This window comes from Pyricularia grisea, chromosome VII, assembly GCF_004355905.1.
Source record: "Pyricularia grisea strain NI907 chromosome VII, whole genome shotgun sequence".
NCBI lineage: Eukaryota > Fungi > Ascomycota > Sordariomycetes > Magnaporthales > Pyriculariaceae > Pyricularia > Pyricularia grisea.
In genome coordinates, this window is record NC_044975.1 from 629,389 (window position 1) to 656,386 (window position 26,998).

Consider the following 26,998-nt stretch of genomic DNA (forward strand, 5'->3'; position numbering starts at 1 on the left):
CCCCCCCCAAGTACGCCACGTCGTCGGTGAACTTGATGGTCCCGGTGGTGGCGAAGTCGATGTGCCTGAGAAAGGTCAGGTCCAGCGCCTTGGTCACGGTGATCTTGACCTCGAGGACGACGGCGCCGCCGTTGCTGCGCTTTTGCATCGCCTCCCGGATGGCCTGCGAGTCGTCCATGTCCATCTATCCTGAGCCCGTCACGCGGCAGATCCTGCTTAGGTCCCGACACGGGGAGTCGGGGAAGGGCTTTCCCGTGTTGCAAGGTCCGACATTGATGAGGGAGCACTTTGAAGCAGGGTCTCGAGGTTCATGTGGGGGGATTTTCCCGCGCGGAAATCCCGAGGGCAAGGATCAGCATCATCAGCTCAAGATTGCTAAGGTTGGAGCTGGTCATTTTTTTGCTTGCTCGAATTGACTGGAGAAACTCGACCAGTAGCCATCGGGGCGGGAGGAAGGTGTCGACACTGGCCGCGGTAACAGCGACAGTTGAAGCAGGTTTTCTACTGGATGTTACTCGCAGCTAAGAAGGAGAAGTAGAAATCATCGCATTCGGCACCTCCTCGTCAGTGTTTTCATATCACCTCAAGTTCTTGATTGAGGCAGGTTGGTAGCGTCAATATCTGTTGTTTGCGGAACAGGACCGGGCCGTTGATGAGATGGTCAAGGGCCCCAGGCAAGTTGAGAGCTAAGATCTGTCGCAATGCCGAACTACCACTATGAATTTGCCATTTGGTATTGCTGATGCATCTATAGAATCTCGTTTTAAGCTGTGCTGACTGTGAAGGATGTCTGGGAGTGAATGCACGAGAGTTGGCAAGGTGTGCAGACAGATGGTGAGATGGGCAGGAACAGTTGCCTGATTCGCAGCAAGTTTGTTCAGATGGGGGATCACGTTGTTTTTTTGGGAGGAACTCATAGCATTGAGTTGTTATTCCTGTGGTAACTCTTTCCTTCCAAAGCTTAAGATCTGGAGAACGGCTGTTTGCCTGCACAAGCTTCTGCGGCGAACAGATTTAACCAGACGAGAGAAAAAGCAGCAGAAGCAAATGACGTGACGTAAAATCCGACATACGGTTTTGATATGCTGTCTAGCCGGATCGGTGGATGCGGTTGAAGCGGGGAACCCTGCTCGTTGTTCGGGTGCGCTATTGATTACATGTCTTGCATGGGAATGTTTTTTTCTTGCCCCAGGATCTCGTCCATGTCAATCTTCAGATTTGGATCCATTTAACTAGTCGAGATCTTGACCGTTTCCACTTTGAATGCAGGCTGGCCACGCTAGTTTGTATGTAGCTGGCATAGAAGAATCCGAGGTCTCATTGGTGGAAAAAGTACTTTCCGGTCACGATACGACAGCAGTTATATGTCTTGTAAGCCATCAAAATTTCAATTCTTGCAACCATCCATAGTTCGGCTGGCATTCGGCATCACAACAGGTTCTCTGCTTTTTCTCTCCCTGGCTTTCACCACGTACCTGGTTTTGACGATCAACGTCCAACAACAAGGTTTTGCTGAACAAGATTCTTACAAGGAGAATCTTTCAAAATGGCGCAGCTCTTGCTAAAAGTCTTGGCCCTGGCAACACCCACTCTTACCAATTCTGTCCAGGCCTCACGATACACCGCTTGTCAGGCACTGGCTGGCGAACATCCACTAGCCGAATGTCCCAAAGGCACTCTCTTCGTGAGCGCAACAGACAAGCGCGCCAACTTCACGACGGTTCAGGATGCCGTCCGATCCCTGCCCAACGACACGTCCGCCCAGGCCATCCTCATCGGGGCTGGCAAGTACACGGAGCAGGTCAACGTGACGAGGCCCGGTCCGCTGATGCTGCTGGGAGAGATCTCACCCCAGGACAGCCGGCGTCCGTACGCGGATATCCAAACTGGAGATCAGGTGGAGAACAAGGTGCAACTCTGGTGGAATTCTGCCAACACGAATGGTACTCGATTTCCCGATAATGTGTGGACAGGCGTGCTGACGGTCGGGCCGACTCTCAACGCTACCTTTACCGGAGCCGGACCGACAGGATGGCCGGTGGACCCGGAAACGCCGATGGGCTGCTCCGACTTCAAAGCCTACAACATTGACTTTCGCAATGAATACACAGAGTGGTCGGCGGGTCCTGCTTTGACGTATACTGTTGCTTATGCCAATGCGAGCTTTTACTCTTGTGGATTTTATAGCTGGCAGGATACTGTGAGTTTTCTTTGTTTCTTGTTTTACTTTTGTTGTCAACGTTCAGAATAAGTCTTCATTCACCAGAACATGGCAAGGCCCGAATTCTGACCCTGCCAATAGATCTTTGTCGGTAAACTCGGCAACGTCTACATGCACGACACCATCATCGCAGGGCAGACGGACTACATCTACGGCTTCGGAACCCTCTGGGTCGAGGCCTCGACCCTGGTCAGCCGGAGCTGCCACTACGTGACGGCGATGAAGGGGACCAACACGACCTTTGCCAACAAGTACGGCGCGTACATATCCAACTCGCGCTTCATCTCCAACAACGCCACCGTGCTGAACGGGACGCAAAAGTGCGCGCTCGGCCGGCCGTGGAACGACGCGCACCGCTCCGTCGTCATGAACAGCTACCTCGACGCGCAGATCCTGCCCGAGGGGTACGTCGCGTGGGCCGGACGGCCCGCCGGCAACATCGGGCCCAACACCACCATGGCCGTGTACAAGACCTTCGGGCCGGGCAGTAACGTCACCGCCATGCTGGCAGGAGGCGTGACGCAGAATTTCACAGAGGACCAGGTGGAGCCTTATTCGTCGCCCGAAAAAGTGTTCATGACGCCGCAGGGGGTGCAGCCGAATGTGGCTTGGATTGATCCTTTAGTATTGGATTAATACACGTGGGAGGGGGAAAGGAAGTAGGAAAAAAGAAGTTCAGCATTTTCTGAAAGAGATTCTCGTTTGACAAAAGAAAGTGCTTCCTATATCATTTTATGCTTGCATTTAAAAATGACAGGTTCTTGTTCTCTGTTTCTTTGTTTGGTTTTTGTATTAGGGTATTCATCAGTCTTCTTTTGAATGTGGCCTAGTCAGTAAATTGAAGGCTAATTCCGACTCTATAGTGCTTCGTATGAACTATAGACGGGATAATGCGACCCCCATGTTGCGATATACCAAGTCCCGGGCCTTTGGTACTTGTATTAATACATAGCATTTGTTGCATATCAAGATATATTAGTGTTTACCTAGTTGTAGGTCACACCGCACCCGCCCGCCTCCGACGCTGTTATGTAGTAGTAGTAGTAGTAGTAGTATTAGTTAACGCCGGGCTCGGCCCGGCTTGTTAGCCGGCCGTTAGCAACCTCCCGAGGGGTATCTCGGCGCGCGTTCTATCTTCTTTATTTACACAGGGGGAAAACAAGGAGGGCAGAGGCGGATCGTGCCTGACCGGGTTCGGGCCCGGTCCTGCTTAGGGGGTTAGTTCACTGACGCGACCCCGTGCCTAAGGTGTACGGAGGGTTCGTCTGACGGCTTGTGCCGTGAGGTGTGGGTGAAAAGGCAATAAATCTATTCCTCGTCAGAGTTCGAGTCGCTTACGATCGGTGTCCCTAGGCGTAAAGTGCGTTCGTGGCGCGCGGGGCGCTGGCGGGCCGCTCTGGGGCGGGCGCTGAAATAGTTGGTGGCTATCGAAAACGCCTCAAAGCTTTTCGGTTGCCCGAGGCTTGTCTGGAAGAATTTGCGGCGTTGGGCGCGGTTTGGCGGCCCGACCGGCCGGTCGTTGTCAGGCCACGGCCAGTTTCTCCACACCGCCCGCGAAAAGCGGCAATGCACCGGGTGTTTAGGGGAGGTCCGCTTCCAGTACCAGGCATACGAGGTGTTTGCATCCTGGTGGTTAAAACGGTCATGGTAGGCTTTGAAATCGCCGTGGCCGGTCCTCATGGCCAAATAATGGCCCAGTAGGGGTCTTGGCAAACGCAGTTCCTCGGGCTCCTTTTTTGGTGTGTATTGGAATTTCCATTCCCTATATGCGGGGGACCGTTCACAGAGTTCTTTACGCCACCAGTCCTTTTCTATATTCGAAAGGATGGCTCTAAGGACCGTGCCGGCACCGCTATACGTGGTTTGCTGAGCCCTCGGGTTTGGGTCCGGCGGTCCGGCGGAGCCGGCTTTGGCCAGCTCGTCAGCCCGGTCGTTTCCCGGGATTCCCTGGTGCCCAGGGCACTAACGGACCCGAACCTCGGTACCTTGTTTTCGAAATAAATCGACAAGATTATGGAATTCCAAAAAGGCCCATTGGGACGAACGCGGCGCGTCGCCTCTAAGACCCCAAATAACCGAGGTGCTGTCCACACCAATCCAGATCCGGGCGCCTGGCTGGGCCCTGGCTGCCGCCTGTAGCCCTTTTAGGGCGCCAATCGCCTCGGCGTCGAAAACGTGGCTTTCCGGCGTAATAGATGCGGAGCCTGCGGCAAATTCCAGGCCCGCCCTAAAAGCGGCCCATCCGTACCCTATTTGGACGTAGTTATTTTCGTGTTTTTCCGAACCGTCCGTATATACCACGATATCGTCAGGTGATACCATGTCCAGCCATTCCATAAAGCGGCGGGCCGCTTCCTCTTTTGGGACTCCTCCGGTGGGGTCAGTGCGAGAATCCGGGGCATTGCGAGGTGCGCGCAACTCTAGTCTCCGGATCCGCGGGAGAAGTTGTGCAGCCGTTTGCAGGGTCGTGGCCGAATGGCCCGAGTTGCGGGCACGAGGTGTTTCACGCAGGCGGCTGACAAGGGGGTGCCCCTTGTCCGCGAGCCTTAGTCGGGCGCCGTATTTCAGGCGGGTGTAGGCCAGCGCGACGCGGGCCGAGGGTAATCCTGCGTCCCTGAGAACAGTGGACGAGGGGGTGGTTTTATACGCCGGGAGGATTGCCCGTGCCGCTAAAACCAGCGGTTTGTTCAGTGCTTTGAGGAGTCCTCTTTGCTTATGCGCTGGGTTGTACCATGCCTCGGCTGCGTAGGTGGCCGATGAACCCACGCATGCCACCGCTGCCTTGCGAAGTGCAGCCGCAGGCGGTCCGTATTTTACTGCCCCAAAGCTTTTGAGGTGAGCAGCGACCGCCATTGCTTTGGCAGCCCTTTCGGCCACGTGGCGGCGCCCGTCTAGCCGTCGGCTGAACCAAAAGCCAAGCCAACGCATGCCCGGGTAACGCTCGGCCCCGGAGGCGCTTTGTCCGCGTCGACCGCCCGGTAGTTGGACCGGGGTAACCGTTCTACCATTAATCCGGATTTCCGGGTTGCGACCGTGCCTTTTCTTAGTGATATGGATCACCTCTGTCTTTTCCGCTGCAAAATGGATTTTCTCTTCCGCCGCAATTTCGTGCATATCCCGGAGTTTATCTTCCAGCCAACGTACGTTCTCCTCCAACGAGGGTGACGATTTCCATGTAAGCACGTCGTCTGCGTATGCCAGCCGCCACTTCGCACCGTTTTTGACGAGGTACGCCAAATATAGCATATATAGGATCGGGGAAAGGGGAGACCCTTGCGGGGTGCCGCACCCAAGCCGCCTAAAGCCCGTGGTCGTACCCTCCAGCCGGACTCGGGCCTGGCGGCCGCTTAAAAAGTTAATCACGAACCTGAGGAGCATTTTACTAAACCCGAGGCTCCGCATTTTCCGTATTAATCGCCCATGGAGGAGGGCGTCGAAGGCGCCTTGGACGTCGCATGCGACAAGGGTAACTTCCTCCCCGCGAGCTAAAGCCTGCTCGATATCGTGGGCGAGGGCACAAACCAGATCCGTCGCCGATCGCTTGGGTAGGGCACCGCCGTGGGTGCAGCTAAGGAGCCCGTTGTCGTGTATGGCCCAAGCTATCCGGCGTGCAACGAGCCTTTCGAGGCCTTTTCCGATGCAGGAGAGGAGGGCTATAGGCCGCCAGGATCGAACGCTGCTCCGGTCTTTCTTCCCCGTTTTCGGTAGCATCGCGACCTCGGCCTTCTTCCAAGGCGCTGGGAAATGTCCGAGTTCCAGGCAACGTTGGTAGAGCCTGCGCACCGGCTCGGCCAACGAAGCCCATCCGGCTTTTAGTAGCCGGACGGTCGTTCCGTCGATGCCCGGGGACGTGCTCGTAACCCCAATGCAGGAGCGCTCCGCCTCTTCCGCACTCACCTGGGTGTCCCAAGGGATTTTAGCCTCGTCCGCCGACCAGGCCTCCAAGGGGTCTCCCTGCAGGTCATCCTCCGCCGAAAATCGGCCAAGCACCTCCCGCTGCAGTGCTTCCGCTTTTGCTAAGGGCTCGCTCACTTGCTCGCCGTTAATAACCAGCGGCGGGGACCGGAGGCGTGGTCCGGCTCCCAGCCAGCCCACCATGTTCCACAAATCCTTATCGTCGCGCAGTTGGTCAATCCGGTGCCTCCAGTAATCCCGCTTCGCGGCCCGCACCCCTTTCGTGTAAGCTTTCTCCTCGGCAGAGGCGTCTGCCCTATTTACAGCGCTCCGTTTAACCCGCTGGAATTCGACCCAGAGCCGCTGGCAGTTTTCGGTCCACCAAGGAGCCGAGCTGCCCCTTTTTCCCGCCGGCGTACCCACGACCCACGTCACTTGCTCCCATAAAGTTGTAAATTCAGCTACCCACGCGTCCAATGCGTAGCCATCGGCCGCGGATCCCGGGTCCGGCATATCTTGCATGCCAAAAGCAAGTAGCTCCGCGAACTTTGGTAGCCGGTCGTCCCTAACTGAGACGTTGACCGCCTCCGGGCGGGGGGCGCCGCGCGTCCGCAGCGTGGTATAAAGAGATTCGTGGTCGGAGCCTGTGTAAAGACTGCTGTCAACCACAGTTACCGTGCTGGGGAGGTTGGAAAAAACCATATCCAGTAAACCCCCGTCGCGGTGGGTGGGCACGCCGATATTTCCTGTAAAATGCATGCCCTGGGCTTGCGCCCATGCCGTCAGTTGATCCCCTCCGCGTGCGTCTGTGCGGCCTGGCTGGTATGCAGCAGCCGCTACGTTAAAATCGCCGCCTATCACCGTGGGTCCATTTGGCACGGTATTGCATACCATTTCCAGCGCGGCCTCAATACCCGGAGCCCTATATACATTAATAAACAATATTCCGTTAATTTCGAGCCAAAGTACGTCCCGCGTATTTTGGCCCTGCGGTAACCGTCGTTGTGCGGCCCCTAGGGCTGCCCCCTTCTTGACGTAGGTGAGCACCCGGGGCCGGAACCCAGTCATGGCTTCGTAAGTGCTCGCGTGCCATTCGTCCACTGGCGCAAAAACATCATAGCCCGGGTGCGTTTGTGTAGTCGTCTTTAGCCCGCACCATGGCTCTTGGACGTTAACCAGGTCCACTTCTCTCTGGTGGCATAACTCCAACAGGCTCAGATGCACACCCATCCTTTTGCCTACGTTGGCCCAAACTACGTCGAGGCGTTCCCGCTGCATGTTGCCGAGCGAATATTTCGTCATATCAATCGATGGGTTGCTTCCAAGTCTATCACATCAGCGGGGCAAGGTTCGGCAGCCGCTGCGTCCTCCTCCATTTCGGCTGCCCAAACGATTTCTTCGTGCACGCGTTCCTGTTCGGCCTGCAGGAAGTTGCGGATGTCCGCCCCTGCCGCCTCGCATGGCCGCGCTCTTTTGTTTGAGATGCTCGATCGGGAGCTCGAGGTTTGCGAATGCTGCGATGAGGTGCTTAGGACCGGGATTGCAGGTGCTGGCTCTCGGCGGGCCGCCTCAGCCCGGTCGTTGATAATCGCGGCACGGTTGGCACGTCCGATTCTGCGGATCCCCTTTAGTTTACGCTGTGAAGGTCGTTCAAGCTTCCCATTTACCACCAAAGGTCGGGCAGGGCAGTTCTCATGTCCGGATGGGAAATGGCCGTGGCAGTTAACGCATTTGGGGGCTGCTTTGCACGGCTCTTCCTCTGTCGCATGTTTTGCTTCACCACATATGCCGCAACGCGCTTGCCGTACGCAGCGACGTATTTCGCAATATCCCTGGCAGCCATCGTGGTGGTGTGTAATTTTGCGTGACTTTTCAACCTTCCGCGCACGTTTCGACACTCCAAAAAGCTGAAAAGGCTTTACGGGTTGAAGGAAAGACACTATCCACGTGCCCTCAGCCGTATGCGGGTCGTATCCATGCTTGGAAATGTGCCAGTTGACTGGCTGCTGGCCTGCTGCCACGGTAATCTCCTCCTGGATTACATCATGTACGTCCTTTCTTCCGTCCAGGCAATTGAGCGTTCGGGGCACTCCAGAGACGGCGTATGTGTGCCAGGTTGTCGGGACAGTGACTTCCCGCGCGTCCAATGCGTCCATAATGGCCTTGACTGCGTTGGGGTTGAGGAGTTTTTGCCGTGTTTCCTCAGAGGCCACCGTAACACCCCAGCCCGTGGGGGTACGTTTGGCGTTTGGGATTTCACTGTGTGGCACCGAGACCAATTCGGCCAATTTGGTGGTTACCGCGTATGGCTCCCTCGTCACCATCCGCAATTTGTCATTTACGCGGATCAGGATCCGGTTGGCCGGCTGTTCTGTCAAACGTTTCGGGGCTTGGGGGCGGTCCCGGCCCGATTGGGAGGGAGCTGCGGAGCTGTCAGGTGCATTGCCGGGCGTCGTACGTATCGGGTACGAGCGCGTGGCCGGGGTTAAAATTCGCGTTGGGGCCGCCGCTGGTGGCGTGGCGGCTCGCTCGGCCCATGTGACCGATTTGTTAGTGGGCGTGCCTTTGCCTTTGGAGGCCGACGACGCCGTGCCCGTCCTTGTAATTAAGATGCTGCGCCTTTCGCTGGAACTGGTCGGCGAACGCGACGGGGAGCGCGAACGCTCTTTTTCAGGGAGGGTGCGACTGAGGAACCAGCCGCTGATCACATCATCAAGTTCGAGAACAATTCTCCTAAGCGCGGCGTCCTCCGGGGCCTGTAAGCTTTCGAGCTTGGCTGCAAAAACCTCTTCGAGCCAGCTGCCGACTGTTTCCACGTTTTCCAGCTCCTGCTGCAGTGTTTTGATGGCCAGGGCCGGGAGGCTGGAGTACCTTCCGCGGCCGGCCGGCTCAGGCGCATTAGCGGTGCGCGTGTCGAGAGATACGTGTTCCGACTCGGCCTGGCCCGGCGGCAAAGCCTGCGGCGTGCTCTGCGGGCGCGCGCGGCGGTTTGAGACCTCTGGTGAGGCCATGACGACCGGCGCCCGGAGGGCGAAAATTCTTCAGCTGTTAAGCTTATTGGTGTGTTTGGGTGTGAATCGCTAACAAAGGTGGGTCTGACCCATGAATGGTGGAGGATGCTTGCAAATATCATGATGTTGTCTTATTCTGATTTGTGAAAGAATATCCACATGTTTCCATGGAATTGCCCAGTCTAACACTTTTATATCACTTATCAAGGCCCTGTCTCTGACTTGTATTATTTTATTACGGTTTAATCTCACTCTTTCATGATTTCTGACTTTAATGTAAAAGTTACATTATACCGAGGTACCATTGCTGGAGACTGGACTAGAGCTAGCCTCATGATTTGAATCTCCATTTATAAGTTTGTAGAGAAAACGCAGTCACCCCCATAGAAGTTTCACGCTTTGATTCACCAAATGAACTGGTTGTGTTGCTGTTCAACACTTTGCAAGCTGCTTGTTACATACCTAACTTCAGAATATAACATCTTCCTCATTCAGCCAATCTCACCATCTCAAGTACGGAGAGTTGCCAGAAAAGAAAAACCGGGAGAATGTGGTCATCATAAGCATCCCCTGAGGGGTTACCTGCCTGCTTGAATTTGCATAAGTCCAGGCTACAATCTCATTCTTTCACAGCTGTCATCCTTGTGACAGGTCTGGAACCAGAGCATTCCCGGTGCGGCTTGAATGTGAATTAAAAATATAAAAAGCTAGATGAACCACAACTCACTACAGTCGCAAAATTTCTAAACAATGATGATCATGCTTTTTATTCATACTTCTAACATGGGTTTTTCTATACCATCATATATCATTAACTAAGCTACATTGAAAAAAAAGTGAAAGGTAGACGTTTTCTACAGCGATTCAGTCCGCAAGCGATGCGCCGGCCGTGGGACCTTAGAGTGCAAGCACCAGTGAGATATGAGTCGACCAGGGCAAAACCAATCAGGCGACCAAATGGCACTCAGAGCACCATAAATGACCAATACTCGGCAGAGGTCAGCAACGCAGAGAGGCAGCCCTTCAAGAATCATCTAAGTCAGCTCCAGCGGTCTATATTCTATCCCGTCGGCCACGACTTGCTGGAACCGTTTCTGCCAATCGACAAGCCCAACAGCTTGATTACTGAACAATATCTGCGCCGAATCTCGATATACAAAACTTCCTGTTTTGGATGCGCCCCTAACTCTGCTCTAAACTGCCCTAAACCTAGCCTAAACCTATCCTAAATCTACCTTAAATCTACCCTAAACTATATTAAACTACAGCACCCGTCCAAAAATAACGCAACGATTGCAAAATCCCACCAAAACACACGGTTTTCAAATACCAATAATCCCGTTAATAAACAATTCCAATCCATAACATTTTTTATAATATCAATTTGAAAACGCTTAACTTTGAATTTATTTATTTGTTAATCCAAAATAGTATTAATAACAGGCGCAAATTTGGATTAAAATTGATCAAAGTTGAAAAAACTCCGTTATAATGGATTGTAGCGCATTTATAACGTGGATGTACATGACCCGGATCAGGACATGACCCGGATCATTTTTCCGACATTGACGATCTTTTCATTTCGACACGTGTTTTTTCCACCACCAACAATGGAATCGCCAAACCGTGAAGCCCAAATCAATTTTGCGCTAAAAGACCTTCGATCGGCTACAAAAATTAGCATTCGAGCGGCGGCGAAACGGTATAATATACCGTTTTCTACGTTACACGCCCGAATGAACGGTCGCGCTTCTTTGGCCGACCGTCGGCCAGACAATCAACTTTTAACGCAAAGCGAAAAGGAAGTAATTGTCCGATATATATTGGACCTGGATTCCCGAGGATTTCCGCCCCAGATTGCTAACGTGGCCGCGATGGCCGACCATATTCTCGTTACGCGGAACGCGCGACCAATCGGGACTCGCTGGGCAAATCGCTTCATCCAACGATGCATAGGACTAAAAACGCGTTTTTTTCGCGCCTATAATTTCCAAAGGGCTCTTTGCGAAAATTCTGACGCGTTAAACGCGTGGTTTCGTTTGGTGGCCAATATAAAGGCCAAATACGGTATCCAAAACTGCGACATTTACAATTTCGACGAAACCGGTTTTATAATGGGTCAAATTTGCGGCCATATGGTTGTAACCGGGTCCGAAAGACGCGGAAAAAGCAAAAAAGTACAGCCTGGCAATCGAAAATGGGCGATTGCAATCTGCTGTATTAGTGGCGACGGTTACGATATACCCCCATATTTTATCGTTAAAAGCGTCCACCATTTCGCGAATTGGTATACAGAGGGCGGTCTTCCCGCATTTTGGCGTATAAAAACTATTTCCAATGGATGGACAGATAACGAAACAGGCCTGGATTGGGTTCGGCATTTCGATTATCATACAAAATCGCGGACAAAAGGCGCATATCGGATATTGGTACTCGATGGGCATACTAGCCACCAATCGCCAAAATTCGAAAGCTATTGCAAAAATTACAATATTATTCCGTTTTGCCTGCCTGCTTATTCATCTCACCTTACCCAACCACTTAACGTCGGAGTGTTTAGTGTTTTAAAACGGGCGTACGGTTAAAAAATTAACGATTTTATCCGGGCCTACATTACTAACATTAGCAAAATCGACTTTTTTTTGGCTTTTGCAGCGGCCTACAAAAAGTTTATAACAAAAGAAAATATAGCTGGGGGTTTTCGAGGAGCTGGAATTATTCCCTATAACCCGGAAACGGTTATATTTAAACTGGATGTTAAATTACGGACGCCTTTACCCAAAAAGCCTATTTTTCTTACTACCGAATTTTGGGTTTTTTAAACGCCGCATAACCCGACAAAAACTATTTGTTAATTAACGTTTGTTAAAATTCGAATTGGCCGTTACCAAAATAGCTTTTCTACACCAATTTTTGAAGCTATAAAACAATTGGCAAAAGGATTAAAATTAATTGCTTATCGAATTACATTTTTTAAAGCAGAGAACCACAGCTTTCGGAAGGCTAACGAAACGTTTAGCAAGCGACGCAGGGCCAAAAAAACACGTGTCCGCGAAGGAGGATCATCTACGGTACAAAAAATTCAAAATTTGTTGCAATTAAAAAACGATAATGGTTCGATACAGGAGCAAAAAGGTAAAAATGGGGAAGGAAATAATACGCAATATGCCACCAAACGGCGCTGTGGCAACTGCGGTAATACCGGACATAATTCGCGCACCTGTTAGGAGGATGAAGAAATGTTTGATGTATATAGTTCCGATTGTATTGAGGTTAAATCAGTAACGCTGGCGTTGTAATTTAGGTTGGAAATAAACGCGTTTTGAAAAGTGATCCGGGTTATGTCCTGATCCGGGTCATGTACATCCACGTTAACGTTGCGTACCCCCTGTTCGGCACCCCCCCTGTTCGGCACCCAAAAATAACAACACTTTTATTTTTATCCTCCAACTTCTATTATAAATATCTCGATGAATCTTTCACTTTTGGATTTACTTTTTTCTAATCTTGATTCTCCATTTTCCAATGAAGCAATATACTGAAAAACAGCTTATATCTGCAATTAACGACGTCAATAATGGCAATCCAATTGCAAAAACCTCCCGAAAATGGGGAATACCTAGGTCTACACTTCAAAGTCGACTTAAAGGTTCTCAAGCTTATAAAAAAGCACAAAGCCCTTTTCAAAGGCTTTCTACGGAACAGGAAAAGCATTTGGCTGATTGGGTACTTACCCAAACAGCTTTAGGGCTTCCGCCAACGCATTAAGAATTACGTTTTTTTGCCGAACGAATTCTTCAAGCCGCCGGAGAGACAAAAGGCCTTGGAAAACGTTGGATAACTCGTTTTTTGGCTCGTTATCCAATCCTTAAGACCCAAAGGCCCCGTCGAATAGATAACGCCCGGGTTAATGGCGCTACTACGGAGGTAATTAAATCTTGGTGGCTTTATATTACGAACCCGGTTATTAACGCTATTAAACCGGAAAACCGTTGGAATATGGACGAAACCGGTATAATGGAAGGTAAAGGATCTAACGGCCTGGTATTAGGGTTTAACGGGATCCGGCCGTTGCAACGGAAAGAGCCCGGAACGCGGGGTTGGACGACTATAATCGAATGTATATCGGCTACGGGCGTTGCCCTCCCTCCCCTTGTTATATTTAAGGGAAAAAACGTACAACAACAATGGTTTCCGACGGATTTAAGCCTTTTCGATAATTGGAAATTTCACGCAACCGAAAACGGGTGGACAAATAACGAAACGGCTATCGAATGGTTAAAAAAAGTGTTTATTCCGTATACCCAACCTTTAACCCCTGAAAAGCGGTTATTAGTTTTGGATGGCCATGGATCACATATAACGGACGAATTTATGCTTCTTTGCTTGCAAAACAATATTCAACTCCTATATTTACCCCCTCATTCGTCACACGTTCTCCAACCATTGGATCTATCGGTTTTTGGGCCGTTAAAAGAAGCTTATCGACGTCAACTTGGATTTGTTAGCCAATTTTGCTGTTCAACAATTATTGGAAAACGAAATTTCCTACTTTGTTATCGAAAAGCCAGATTAAAAGCATTTATAGCAAAAACCATTCAATCTGGTTGGCGTACAACGGGGTTATGGCCGGTAAACTTGGTTAAACCACTTTTAAGCCCTTTTTTGTTAGAAAATAGCAATGCCAACGTTATAAAAGATAAAAACAACGGTTTGCAAAGGGATAAAACACCGGAAAGCCCAGCCCAAAAAATTAACGACCCGTCTTTACTTATTTGGAAAACCCCTAAAACGACCCGAGATGTCCGATTTCAACTGCAAAAACTTTCCCAATCCAACAAAACCAACGCTACTTCACGTCTTTTATTTGCAAAAGTCCAAAAAAGCTTCGAAGCTAAAGATACCCTTTTGGCTAGCGCCCAGCAAAAAATCAGCTTATTGGAAGCACAACTGGAGGCAATACGGCCGGTTAAAAGGAGGAGGGTGGTTCCGGATCCAAACGAGCTTTTGGTTAACAAACAGAACATTATTGGATTGCAGGAAAAGGATATAGAAAATTTGGAACCTTTAGCTGATGAAGAAGAGGTTAATGAACCGGAGAAGCGTGAAAACGATTGTATTTTTGTCCGTTGATAATTTTATATTTAAATCAGCTTATAAAAGTAGGCATTTCGTTGTTAGATTTTCAGGGTGCCGAACAGGGGGGGTGCCGAACAGGGGGTACGCAACGTTAGTGGATGTAGTTCTTTTAAATTTCCAAATTTCTACTTAAAAGCTTTTGAATAAGCGCCAAAAAAATCAATTATAATGAAATTTAAACATCAATTATATTATATAAATTTGTACAAGCTGCTATGATAAAAAACAGCTGTGGTTTATGTATTGACAAAGTTATGGCTTCGTGAAAATGGGGATTTTTGGTGGGAATATGAATTCGTTGCGTTATTTTTGAAACAGGTGCTTTACCTTAAGCCGCCTTTAGCTTACCCTAAACTGCATTGACTGCATTAAACCGCCCCAAGTTTACCCTAAATTGACCTTAACATGTATCAAACTGCATTAAAGCCTTACTATCTTATTTTAGGGCTTGGCCTTTTATTATTTTTTTGGTAATTTGATTTCGGAGTTTTTAAGTTTCTTTTTTTTCGGCGTACGGTAACATACGAACGATATCACTAGGATGACCCCAAAGAGGCGAGGCTGTAACATAGGAGCGATTTTAGTCGAAAGTTTTTAAAGCCAAGTGTAAAGAAGGAAGAAATACAAGTAATGCCAATCGTGTAAACAATAAACGATCCTTGACGCCTTGCAACGGGAGGCGGAACTAGTCATCGGTTGGCAGTCGCCCCGCCCAGGCCCCAGGCACGCCGCTCCGTAACACGCGGAGGACCGGCCGGGCCTGTGCTCCGCACAGCCCGGCGTTGATAAAAACCAGTACTACTATTATTATTTTTACCCTTTTTATAGAATTTGGTACTTTATTTAGGTAGAGATTGTCCTAGCTAAAATTAAGTCCTCAAAGCTATTTTAATCTTTCAAAATCACTAATTAATTCAATTGCTTCACTGCGTTCGGAATCGCCGAAGCTTTAGTAATAGAAGTTATAATTAGTAGACCACACTTTTATAAATTAAAATAAAACCTGTCTTTTTTTATTATTGGAGTACTTTCTTTTCAAAACTACGAGCTGGGATTACGCCCACATTATAAAGGGCGAGCGTGGTTTGAAAGTTTTTTTTTACCTGCGCATTTTATTTAACTGGAAATTGAGAATGCTAATTTAAATTAACCATTGTTGGAAATATTTATATTTCTAAGGAGAGTTAAATAATGGGAGCCTGTTATAGCTTCTTTTTAATTAGCTTTCAAGCATCATATTTATAGCCTCCAAAGTCGGTCACGCGGATTAACAGTTTTGTTGAAAGAAGATCGGCGATAAATTTGATATTTATGCTATATTTACAAGACCAATTTAAACATCTCCTCCTCAACAGCCTTTTAAATCATTTGAACTATTGTTCGCTTGGCCTACACTAACGAGCATATACTTAAGCTCTACCTGTAGTTTTTCAACTCCTTGGCCTTGATTCTACACATAAGAATATACTTCTCCAATGAAAATACCCAGCAACTTTTTGACCATGATTCCTGGGCATATTCTCGCCATCGCCGCTTTCCTCGCCATCCCAGCCCTCGCCGGCGGGGGCTCGAATAAATTCCCGTTCACGGTTGCGAATAACAGGGATCGGATTGATTTTTGCTTGGTTGTTATGGCCAAGAGTGTCTATACCGGACCGTTTAAATATATACGATTCATTCCCACTTCTGGTACAGTTATCTTTAAAGATAAGAAGACCAGTACCACGGAGATTAAATTGAACGATAAATGCGACCCGCAAATTATCAACCTTCCAAACGGTTTAAATATCGGCGTGGTGCCTTATTACTTCCCAGATAATCCCCCGGAGTTGGAACGCAGTAAGAGGATAAAAAAAATAGATTTGATGGGTAAGTTTTACTAATACCCGACAGATTGTCACCAGGTTAATGAGTTTATGTATCTGACAAGTCGGTTTATAGCGAACCATTGGGCGTTGAAACCGTTGATAGGAATGATAAATTCTTTGATCAAATCGTTGGGTGCAAATCCTGATTTTAAATTCAATGAAAAGCTTAGCAGAGCTCCAAATCCCGTTAACTACTATCACTTTACGCTCTTGTCTTAGGGTGGTAAGTCTTTCTTTTATTTAGGGTTAATTTTCAATTTTCTTGCTCATTTAATTATTTTGCCCGGCTTCTGTAACAAAATAAGAACGAATAATGAAGAGGCAAGTGTTGTGAGAATTACGAGGGGGCTGTGCGTTGTGGGCCCCCTCAAAGACCTATCATTTATTGTTAAAAAGGCCATTCTGAATGTACACAAAATAACACGAACCCATGCTTTGCCCTCAAGAGACTACACAGGCGCGATGAGCATGCCTTCGAACGAGAGGTCAGGTCTATGAAGCTGTCCAGCCACAAGCCGCGTACACATTTGGTCAATTTAATCGTCACATTTCGCTTGAAGAACCACTATTATCTAGTCTTTCCGTGGGCAGAGGGTAATTTCTGGGATTTTGCCCAAACCTACGAGTTTGGTCCTCACCCAACCTCTGATATTCAGCAGAGAGTCTGGGCCCGATTGCTCGCGATACAGATACACGATATAGCCTCGGGCATCCAGGCCATCCACGTCATAAGGTTATCCACCACGACTGAGATCTACGGCCGGCACGGAGACATAAAGCCGAAGAATATCCTTTGGTTTGAGGAACAGGCCAATAGTACCGAGAACCCGATGGAGAATAGGCGTGCTCAAACTCAGCGATCTTGGACACGCTGAATTTCACAGCCGTGATTCTAGTACCGGAATCAACGCAATTACCCGCACATATTACGGTACCTATCAAGCGTCCGAGTTCGAAACCATAGGCAAAACTTCTCAGGTCAGCGGTATATGGGCGCTGGGATGCATTTACCTAGAAATTACTACCTGGTATCTTGGCTACAAGGAGGCTTACGATGGGTTTTCCGATGCACTATTGACACAAAGCTCCTTCGTTGATCAACTCAGTGAAGACACATTCTACCATATAGTCAAGACGCCATATTACGGCATCCGAGCTGTTATCAAGGAGGAGGTTATCGAGGTAAGTACTGACCCCCTTGCGATTTTCCATGGGGGGCTTCTTTTTGGAAGGATATTTGTGTTTTTCCCATAGGAATTGGGCAGAGCCTTTGGTCCCTGGTCTAAAGCTGATTGCCAGCATCCGATAGTGGGTGGATCGACTGCACTATCATCCGCAATGCACCGCATACGTCCAAGATCTGCTCGACTTTGTCATGAATCATATGCCCGTGGTCGACGAAGATCCCAGCAAACGAGCCAACAATAACCCAGCCGTATCTCAGCTGCAGGGAATGCTCGAGAAGTGCTTTGATGGGCAAGCGTACTGCCTGCCCCCGGATGCATCCCGACCATGGGTGCGCGCCGCATAGGAGAAGCCCATGATGATGCATGATTTTGAGAAGGTGGAGGATATGCAGCCCAATTCGGTTGCGGAGGGTCACACTTAGCCACCTGGTGCGCTGTTTCCTTGGGGGGTTGTGCAGAATTCGGAGACAAGAGAGAGCCACCAGTTCAGCCGGAAAAGCAGGCAGTTCGACAAGGGTTGGTTTCCAGGTCCTGCCGCAAGTATAGCCAGCTCGTTCGATCCGACAGCAAACACGCTTGTCAAGAATTAAAGACTTGAGTAAGGTTGAGAAAGCGGGAAACGAAGTGGTCTAGCCAGTGACAAGGAGTGACAAGGGTTTTTATGGCTCTGATACAACCACTTCGTTGATAAGCCCATTTCCATATTGCTCTAACAAACATGCACACCCAGGGCAATGACAACAGTGGGGACCCCATTAGGGGAAAGAACTGGCCCTTCCCTACTTCAAAAGTTTGGTTTGGGCAGCAGCACCCACCCGGTTATAGCAATGTCGCAATCTCATCGTCCCCGCGCACCCTTTGCAGGCTCTGGATCGCTGGGCAAGAATCCATGCACGAAGCTAGAGGTAGCGATACTAACAAGCAGCCCACTATAGTTTGGAATGAGAGACTGCCCCGATGAACATGGTTGTTGATACCACGCATTACCAGTGCTGAGATTCTTGTGGGTCGATATCGTAGTAAGGAATCAATTCTCGCCGTCAACCGTCGAAACCAAGGCAAACAAGTTTAACAACGCGAAGGGGGTTGGGTTAGAAAAGGTGTGGAATGCTGCTTCATTGCCGCCTTAGAGTGGGGGTTCATTAGTGGCCTAGGTGGGGCAAAGACGCTGAGAATGATGACTTACTTTCTCTTTCTCCTTTGCCCAATCGAGCAAACCTGCCTTTGCCAATCCTTTTCCAATAGTCCAGAGGGGACATTCACAAAACAAGGTCGCCGAGAAGAGAAGTAGTCAGCGACTATCGCAAAAATTCCCCTTTCAAAGTTTAACACTTCTCTATCAAGAAACAGATCCGCGTACAAGACAATCAAGGATATGCATCCCAGCAGTGCTGACAGGAGAAAAAGGGACACCAGCAGCCGAATTTGTGGGGAAGCGCAGTAAGACACTAGCCGCTCCGCCATGTTGCCCAGCAATTGTGTGGTGCTGCTGTCAGAACATCGCCAGGCACCATGTAGGATCCTGCTTTATGGGATTTGGATTTTGTTGTTTATAAAGACGCCAACTGCAAGCGCAGTCGTCCCGATACTTTCTCGAGTGTATGTTGGAGCGTCAATTTATCTGGATTAAAGTGAAACAAGAAAAGACTGACAAAAGTCCACCCAGACAGAGTCTTTTGCATCAGACCATCAACAAACTTACACTTAGATATCTTCCCTAAGAACAAGTCAACATGATTGCCCTACGCAAGGCAGTTTTAATACTCCCCCTGGCCTCTATTGCCACCGCCCTACCTCTGCAGACTCGCGAGATTTCCGTCATGGAGCCAACACCAGATTTGATGAAGCAATCGGAATTTGTCGATGTCCCAGGTGCTCTGACCGAAAGTACCCTGCCAGTCTCGGCCGGTAGCCCCGCGGGCCAGGCAGGCCAGGGTGCGGCGCCCGTCGTCACCTCTCCCGTCGATGCAACCGCTCTCGCCACGGATCCGACAGGCATGGGTGTAACATCTGGCGTCACTCCTGCTGCCGATGCAACCGCTTCCGTCCCGAACACAACCGGTGGCACTCCTTCTTTAGATGCCACTGCTCCTGTTCCGAACCCAGCCGCTGCCGGGGAAGCGTCTGGCAGCACCGCTCCTCTCGACGCCAATGCACCTGCCACTGCCACTGCCACTGCCACTGCTACTGCTACTGCTACTGCTACTGCCACTGCTACTGATCCTACCGCGAACCCAGCTGCCCTCGGCAATGCGCCTGCCACCAACACCACCGCCGTTACACCACCTCAAGGCTCACAAACTGTTCCGGATGTCGCCACAAACGGCGCCGTCAAGCCGGAGACTAAGTCAAACTCCACGTCCACAGAGAAGCCCGGCAGCCCGGAGACTCAGCCGACGACTGCTACGACTACGACGCCGCCCCAGTCCAGCGGTGGTATCATGGACACCATCAAGGGAGGAGTAAAAATGGCGGGGAGTGTGGTGACGGGCTTGGCGAGTAAGCTAAACCCGTTCTCGTAAAGGTGCAGCGGAGATTCGGCCATTAAAAGCGTGAGGATGTAAGAAATATTTATCTCCTTTTGTACTCAATTATCATTTCTATGTTCGATCTCGATTTCTTAGAGTTTGCTGCATTCGACGGCGTCCACGGCAAGCGCCACGGGTTGGATTACATTTTCTACTGTCTCTCTGAATATACTGTCTACAACACCGTCTCAAACCCCATTGAAATGTCCTAAAACGCTCCACATACACTTATCTTCTGCTTGATCTCTTTGTTTTGTTTGTTCCGGCATAGTCACGTACCTACCCAACGGACCAGTGCCATTCCATGTCAAAGATCAAAGGCCAAAAAAAAATAGTAGCAGCTTCTGTATTGCAGTAGACCTGTTGCAACTACAAACTCACCAACATAATAATCAGTCGTCTTTCGGTGTACAAGCGAATGCATCAGTCTATTATTACTCAAAATTTGGTCGCAAAGCAAACGATCTTTCGATTCCGGAAAACCGGCACACACTGCATGCAAATATAAGCTTAAAATCGCAGCAGGGCACCTAAGCGCCAGTGTGTGTGGCTCAGCGTGCAAAACCCCCCGGCTCATCTCACTGGACAGCGGCTATTTTAGGCCTGCCAAGCATCGTCCTTACAGGGGGAGCAGCCTGACCACAGCCACGCTCTTGTTAGTGTCGCATAGTAAGACGACAACAACCGACGATGGCCGCACCCATGGCCCGCCGTAAGAAAATTCGTACAAATTTGGTAACCGGCCTGTGGATATGTTTGGTGATTTCAGGCTAGAGGTTTACGGTTTTGCTGCTGTATTACTGCGTTGCTGATTCCTTGCAAGGTAGGGAATCTTGGCTAGTCCGAAAGGCAACAGGCTTATGAAACTGCTTACACCATCTCCATTGCCAGATTGATATATCAACGATCTGCAGTGAACATGCAGCAGTGTTTTGCTGGCCTGAACATTAACGTCATTCTCAGCATCGGCATCCTGGTAGTCTAGTTTCGATTTTCCACCAGTGCCAAAAACTTAGCTACCAGCCCAGAAACATCTGTATACTGTCTAATAGCCGATTCGCCACAACCACTGCCAAAAAATGCAACTCACACAATCCGCCTACCTCCTCTTCTCCCTCTCCGCCACCGTCCTAGCAGCCCCAGGCGCGGTGACAACATACATCGTCCCGCGCTCCCTCTATAATGAGCTACAGTCCGCCAGCTACTTCGACCGACGCTCCGCCATAAACGTCGTCCCGGAGGAACGCTCATTCCCCGACGACGAGCCGCACCTGGCCAAGCGCTGGGGCATCAGCATCGGCGCCAGCAGCGACAAGAGCAAGGGGGTCGGCATCACGCCTTGGCTGTGCGCCAAGCTCGGCGACAGCGCCAGCATGACCTGCGGCATGATGAAGCCGTACTGCCAGGTCGTCGACGCCGACTCTCCCGGCAACAGGAGGCTCATCCCAGCCGATGCCGACGTCAGCGACTGCGGGATCAAGAATGGGGTCTGCTCAAAGTGGGATCTGTTCTGCAAGGACACCCCAAAGTATAACCCCAGCAATGATGTGCCCAATCCCCCTGCTAAGGTCTGATTTTGCGGGGGAATTTATTTTGGAGAGCAAAATAATGTGGATTTCTTTTCTTTGGCTATTTGGTTTTTTTTTTGGCTTTTTGGTACTGCAAAGCGAGGCGTTTTTGGAGAAATACCATCTTGGTTGGCTTTTTGGGTCTTTTCTTGTTTTCATCTTATACCAATAAATGCTGCGCATGATAAAGCGTATTTCCCTTATATCATACCTGTTATGTTATTCCCTCTTCTATGCACATTTTTACACCAAACACACGTTATGTATATGCCACATCTCCAAGTAAAAATTCTCCAATGGCCGGCACGCATCCTAATCAGTAGCCATTGGCTTTCCATTTCCGTTATGGCACAGCTGAGGTGCTTAGTCAACATTTATGTGGCCTTGATCTTACGTCTAGCAACTTTCGTTGCCGTCTACGGTGCAAGAGACGCAAATCAAGTAAGTGCCTGGTAGTTTTCTTACCCTGTAGAACTCTGAGCCACTGGCATAGTTGTAAGGCTAGATACAGTATCAGTACACTAGTTCTACCTTCCTTGAGCTCACTGCTATTCTTTTGCCCAGACACTCGTCTTCGTCGTTGCGTAAGCCAACTCGTCAGACTGCCAGATGTTTATCTGCTATGATAAACTGACACCGACCCCCATAACTTAACCGAAAGAGGATACATACAGCCTGCGCCCGAGACGCCACGGTTGCGCCCGGCTACCTACAATGACGAGTTCATCTCGAAGGCGGTGATGAGGTCATACGGACCAAAGATCTACAACATCACAATCCATGTGGCTGTTTTAAGCATAATATTATTGTTGTCATAGTGGACAGGGCGAACTACTACCCGTAGTCCTGAATTTGGTGATTATTTGCTATTAGTATTTGTATTTTTCGCTTCTCTAAGCTCAACACCTCTCTCCGGTATGGTAGTCTTCGGATTTTCCAGCTCTTTGACTTGAGACACTGAGGTTTTCCCAGTGCAGATCCATCTAGATTTCTACCCAGATACAGGCATTTCCAATCTGACAAATAAACAAACAAACAAGTTCTTGTTGCCCAAGCCACATGGTTCTTGGGGGCTGTTGATGCCCGATGATGATCGGCAGTGGCAAGAAGCAACATCAAACGCCTGAATTTGGCCATCCCAGCGCCATCGCGAACTTAAACTTGACTCGTGCGAGGAACAAGCCCTCAAGAGATGATTGACGACCAGCAAGTCTGGCCATATCGGATAAGTTATCGGTCTTGAGAAGTGCGCGAACGGCAGCGCAATCCGTTTATGGTGGCGGACGGTAATCTTGCCAAGGGTTCCTGCCATTACTCAAGCGCCACATGATATGCTTGGCCTGGCCGAGCTGCATAACCTTCTTTCTCAAGCCCGGCATGCGCCAAGACGAGCATCCAGGTATCGATCTTGTGCTTGGCGGAACCCGCGGAAGGGCACAGTTGGTCCGTATCATCTCTGCATCTTTACTTCCCACGAGACAAAAGCACCCACTCACTCACCAAGCCTCAACCTCAACTCCTTCTCCTTCTGCGCCACCTCCATCTCGAGCCTGTCGACGGCGTACTGCAGCGCCTCCTTGCGCTGCGTGACCATCTTGGCCCTGAGCGCCGCGCCGCCCTGCAGCTTCCTCCGTCCCGCTGCAGACCCCGCCCTGCTGCCCGACGCCTTCCTCCGTGCGGCGGCTTCGTCCTCGCCCGCGGGCCGCGACGAAGACGAGCTCAACCGACCGGCCTGCAGCTCGGCGCGGGCCTTGAGCGTCTCGATGCGCCGCGCCTGTCGGTCCAGGTGTCCGTCTGCGCGGTCGAGGAGGAGTGTCACAAAGGGGCCAATCTCGGAGCGGAGGGAGGCCTCGGCGGCGGACAGGGTGGTTGCGGGGATGAGTTCGTAGTGCTGTTTTTGTCGTGGCGTTCAATGTTAGCTTTTTTTTTTTTTTTAGCGCAACAAGGGTAGGGTTCTAGTCTCGTGAATAAAAGAAAATAGTATGGATGGGGGCTGCCTACGCGGACAGACTTGAGCACGTTGCACAATCGAGGAAAGTCCGCGACGCCCGAGTCCAAGGTTTGGACGGACGACTCGAGGAAGGAGAGCGATGTGCGCAGCGACGAGACGCAGTCGCCGTATGTTTGGAGCGTTTGTGATGTAGATGGATATGTAGACATTTTGGGAGATGTGCTGTTGTATTGTGGTGGGATGAGTCCTTTTTTTTCGCAGACTGGTTCTTTAATCGAGGGCCGGTCGTGGTAGTTGTTTTGACGCGCCAGACCCGAAAGTGTTGTTCTGACGTCGCGTCTTGGATGTCGGCGGACTGATGGGTGCGGGGTACGTCCGTCGTTCGTCGTTGGGTTACTTTGGAGATGGCATCCAAACCTATATTGGACGTGGGAACCTAGTGGAGATCAACCAACCGGTAGAGCTGAGCGATCCTAACCCTTAGGTAGGTTGCACTGCCTTGACTGCCTCCTGATCGCAACAAACCTTCGGGCCTTGAAGCGCCCATCAGGTCAATCGCTTGCCAGCAACCCTCCCTTTATTCTCTGCGCTCAAAATTGTTAGCAAATCTGATTCAGTCAAATAAACTTCATGGAAATGAAAACGGGGGCACCTGTCACACATCAACAATGCATTGAGTGACTCACAAGATATTTAAACATTTTCTATTATGTATGAACAAATCCACGACGGCCACACCCAAACGCCAAAAAGGACCAAATCAACCCTTGAAACTTACCTTACATTTGACAGATCCAGACTCCCAAACAGACAAAAAAACAAAGCCCTAGGCCATTTTCCATTCCCTCGTGTATTCCAGCGGCACTCAATAGTGGAACGAGTTGTACTGCTCTTTGCAGCTGCGAGAGCCACAGTGACCCGTCAGGGACGTGTGCTTGCCGTGATGCTTCTTGCTGGGGCAGTTGGATTCGAAGTAGCTGTTGCTGCTGACCTCCTCAGGATCCTGGGATGGCGACTCCTGGTCCTTGGCGAGTCGCGCACACTGCTGGAGGAGGCTGTGCTCTTCGCGGTAGACCTCGCCGCAGAAGTCGCACTTGTAGAGGATGGTGTCGTAGGCGCACATGATGGAAGTTGTTTTTGTTGGAGGGAGCAGTTTTCTTCTTTTTTTTTGGTTTTTGGATAAACAAATGCCTTGGATGAGCCTATGTTGAAAACTTGACTTGGTAGTGACTGTATGGGATTGTATAGTTTTGCTGTCGACAAAGATCCCTTCTGTCGTATATTTTGACGAATCCGGTTGGTTTATATACCGGGCCAGCCAACAAAGGGCGCATTCTTGTCTGCCTTCTGGGTATACTGTTGATGGTATATTTTCGTCGTCGCCTGGATTTATTCCATTTCTAATTTTTGTCATGCCTTTTTTGTTTACATGACGGGTGAAGGGCGCCAAGTTCTTTTCCCTTGCCTCTTGTTCAGGTGCAGTTCAGCACTGCCCTTTGTTTATACCCTTGTCAGGATCTCTTTGTCTCTTGTCGGCAAAATTACCCCTTGTTCTTCTTCTTTTTATCTTTCGAAAAGTCTTTCTTCTTCCGAAACAAAAGACTTCGAAGGGGGGAAACAAAAGGACTTTATTCCTTTTATCATTCAGGGGGGGACAGCACACACACACACACACACACACACACACACACACACACACACACACACACACACACACACACACACACACACACACATACCTCGGTGCATGAGGTAATTCTTTTCTCCAGTTTGGTTTGTCGTGCTTTGTTTCCGAAACACCCTCGTGCACAACTTCGACTTGCTTCTTGACTTACGGGCGGAAATGACGCCCCTGGTTCCTTTTTTTTTGTTTTTTTGTTCTCGGGAAACCCGGCTTTGAGCGGCACGCATACCGATGTTTTTGTCCCTTGTTCAATGCCAATCTCGAGGATTTTAAATTGAATTGGTCACAGATACTCTGCCTCTGCAAATAACTGCCTAATAATAAACACGGATCACGGGATATAGTTCTTTTCTTTTTTTTTGCTTTTTTTTTTCCAGCACATGACGGCTGCTTTCGCGAATAATAAGGGCATACAGGGGGGGGGGGAGAGAATTAGGCTAAATGGAACGCCCAGTCCTATATACATTGATACTATAGAACCACCACGGATATCTCCACGCGAGAACGAACGCGCGTCTCACCAAAAACCAAACATGGTGTTGACAGCTCCCAACTTTGTTTACCAGGAAAATCTAGTACAGGTCCCCTCACCCACCATAAAAATAAAAAAAAATAACATCACTCCAAGTTGCGCAAATACATGCCCATGCACTTGATCGGGCAATAATAGGTAAACGGGCAGCGCGGCACCGGCGACAGCAGCAGCAGCACCTCATCCCCATCCCTGTCGCCGGCGGCCCCGACCAGATCCTCCGACCGGCGCCGCCGCAGCAGCATGTTGTCCATCTGCTGCGTCACCAACCTCGCCTGCATCGACCCGCACCCGTACCGACACTTGCTCGCAAACGGGCAGCCGCGCGGCACGCACTCGGACGCCTCCCCCTGGGTTCCCTCGGCGTTGACCGCCCGGCCCGCGTGCGCGGCCGGCATGCCGTGTGCCGTCCACCGCGACATGCGCGCCGTCCTCATGCGCGCGAGCCGCTCCTGGTGCTCCTGCTCGCGTGTCCGGTGGGGGTTGTAGTCATCCACGGCGGCTGTGTTGGGGTTGGGGTCGGGCGTGGGTTCGCTACTGCTGCTGCTGCTGCTCTTGCGGTCCTTGTCAGCTTCTCTGGCCTTTTGTATGATGGTGCACCTTCTACACAGGTCGCCTTCTGGGGTCACGCCAAAGGACCGACCGGGAAATGTCGGCGCCTCGCTGCAGTTGAGGAGGACGCGGGGGCCGGTGAGGAAGGTGTTGCAGTTGGTGATTAGCTCCCACGTGGAAGGATCGGAGTAGGGAGTGCGGCAGGACTGGCAGGTCAGGAGGTTTGGATCGTCTTAGTGGCACATCTTTTTTCTGGGGGAATTGCTACGCTTATTTCCTTGGGTTGCAGGAGTTAGTCTGTAGATATGTATGTCGAGTGTATAATGCGACCACTTCAAGGAGTAACTTGTCATGGTCACTCTTACTGCGATATCTACCTAGAAAGTTGTACTTATGTGTAAAGATGAAGGGGCAGCCCTTCATTGTTGGACATGGTTGTTCTTTGATCTCCATCCCATTGTTGTTCTTCATGTCCGCTTGCTATGCTTTTGCCACAGAGATTTCTCAAAGAATACCCTCGATCACCACCAATGTCTTTGTCTTGTCCATTCTTCGTTCTCCTGTTTCTGGAGCCGCAGGTCAAGGCCGAGTGATCTGGCCTCCAGTACAAGACTTGCGCACCTCTTGTTCACTACAGGCGGCCCTGAAGAACACGCATTGGAAGCGGGTTGTTATGTGAGTGACACATCGATCCTTTCAGCGTGCTGAGGCTGATTTGGGTTTGGGCACATGGTATTTTTTTTTTTTTTTTTTACAATACAGACTATCTAGTCTTTGGTGAGCAAGGTGAAGAACCTCCTCGACACAGCCACCATGTGAGCCTTCGTTCCCATGCACACCGATGGCAGTTTGAAGAGGAAGAC

At 50.0% G+C, this 26,998-nt stretch overlaps 8 protein-coding genes across 8 annotated transcripts in view; 4 read left to right on the forward strand and 4 right to left on the reverse strand.

Annotated features, from left to right (window-relative positions):
• Window positions 1-184, reverse strand: part of PgNI_10217 (uncharacterized protein) — a gene marked incomplete at both ends in the record, with an annotated part of 739 nt that extends 555 nt beyond the window's left edge. Inside the window, one exon of the mRNA XM_031130191.1 lies at window positions 15-184. Within this exon, the coding sequence (XP_030980167.1) occupies window positions 15-184 (170 nt within the window). The remainder of the gene's footprint in view (window positions 1-14) is intronic.
• A 1,273-nt stretch (window positions 185-1,457) lies between these two features.
• On the forward strand, window positions 1,458-2,857 carry PgNI_10218 (uncharacterized protein; the record flags this gene model as incomplete). Its single annotated transcript, XM_031130192.1, has 2 exons — window positions 1,458-2,200; window positions 2,303-2,857. The coding sequence occupies exons 1-2, from the start codon at window positions 1,547-1,549 to the stop codon at window positions 2,855-2,857; spliced, it is 1,209 nt and encodes a 402-aa protein (XP_030980171.1). The 5' UTR covers window positions 1,458-1,546.
• Window positions 2,858-15,767: 12,910 nt separating this feature from the next.
• Window positions 15,768-17,664, forward strand: PgNI_10219 (uncharacterized protein; the record flags this gene model as incomplete). The annotated part of the gene is made up of 5 exons (XM_031130193.1): window positions 15,768-16,104; window positions 16,353-16,356; window positions 16,591-16,929; window positions 17,030-17,315; window positions 17,443-17,664. 5 exons carry the CDS (start codon window positions 15,768-15,770, stop codon window positions 17,662-17,664), a joined length of 1,188 nt encoding a protein of 395 aa, XP_030980170.1.
• Window positions 17,665-19,053: 1,389 nt separating this feature from the next.
• Window positions 19,054-19,842, forward strand: PgNI_10220 (uncharacterized protein; the record flags this gene model as incomplete). The annotated part of the gene is made up of 1 exon (XM_031130194.1): window positions 19,054-19,842. One exon carries the CDS (start codon window positions 19,054-19,056, stop codon window positions 19,840-19,842), a length of 789 nt encoding a protein of 262 aa, XP_030979589.1.
• Window positions 19,843-20,927: 1,085 nt separating this feature from the next.
• Window positions 20,928-21,422, forward strand: PgNI_10221 (uncharacterized protein; the record flags this gene model as incomplete). The annotated part of the gene is made up of 1 exon (XM_031130195.1): window positions 20,928-21,422. The coding sequence occupies one exon, from the start codon at window positions 20,928-20,930 to the stop codon at window positions 21,420-21,422; it is 495 nt and encodes a 164-aa protein (XP_030979590.1).
• An 805-nt stretch (window positions 21,423-22,227) lies between these two features.
• Window positions 22,228-23,945, reverse strand: PgNI_10222 (uncharacterized protein). Its single transcript, XM_031130196.1, has 2 exons — window positions 23,418-23,945; window positions 22,228-23,307 (listed from the first exon to the last, which is right to left on the reverse strand). Exons 1-2 carry the CDS (start codon window positions 23,574-23,576, stop codon window positions 22,909-22,911), a joined length of 558 nt encoding a protein of 185 aa, XP_030979587.1. The 5' UTR covers window positions 23,577-23,945; the 3' UTR covers window positions 22,228-22,908.
• A 287-nt stretch (window positions 23,946-24,232) lies between these two features.
• PgNI_10223 (uncharacterized protein) lies at window positions 24,233-24,490 on the reverse strand (the record flags this gene model as incomplete). Its single annotated transcript, XM_031130197.1, has 1 exon — window positions 24,233-24,490. One exon carries the CDS (start codon window positions 24,488-24,490, stop codon window positions 24,233-24,235), a length of 258 nt encoding a protein of 85 aa, XP_030979588.1.
• Window positions 24,491-25,669: 1,179 nt separating this feature from the next.
• On the reverse strand, window positions 25,670-26,558 carry PgNI_10224 (uncharacterized protein; the record flags this gene model as incomplete). The annotated part of the gene is made up of 2 exons (XM_031130198.1): window positions 25,670-26,367; window positions 26,513-26,558. The coding sequence occupies 2 exons, from the start codon at window positions 26,556-26,558 to the stop codon at window positions 25,670-25,672; spliced, it is 744 nt and encodes a 247-aa protein (XP_030979591.1).
• Between the last annotated feature and the right edge of the window lie 440 nt (window positions 26,559-26,998).

Bases quoted from the DNA above. Each gene is read 5' to 3' on its own strand.
- PgNI_10222 (XM_031130196.1), bottom strand. From the start codon at position 23,576: ATGTCTACATATCCATCTACATCACAAACGCTCCAAACATACGGCGAC. The intron at 23,308-23,417 runs GTAGGCAGCCCC...CGACAAAAACAG, and splicing joins ACGTGCTCAAGTCTGTCCGC to CACTACGAACTCATCCCCGC.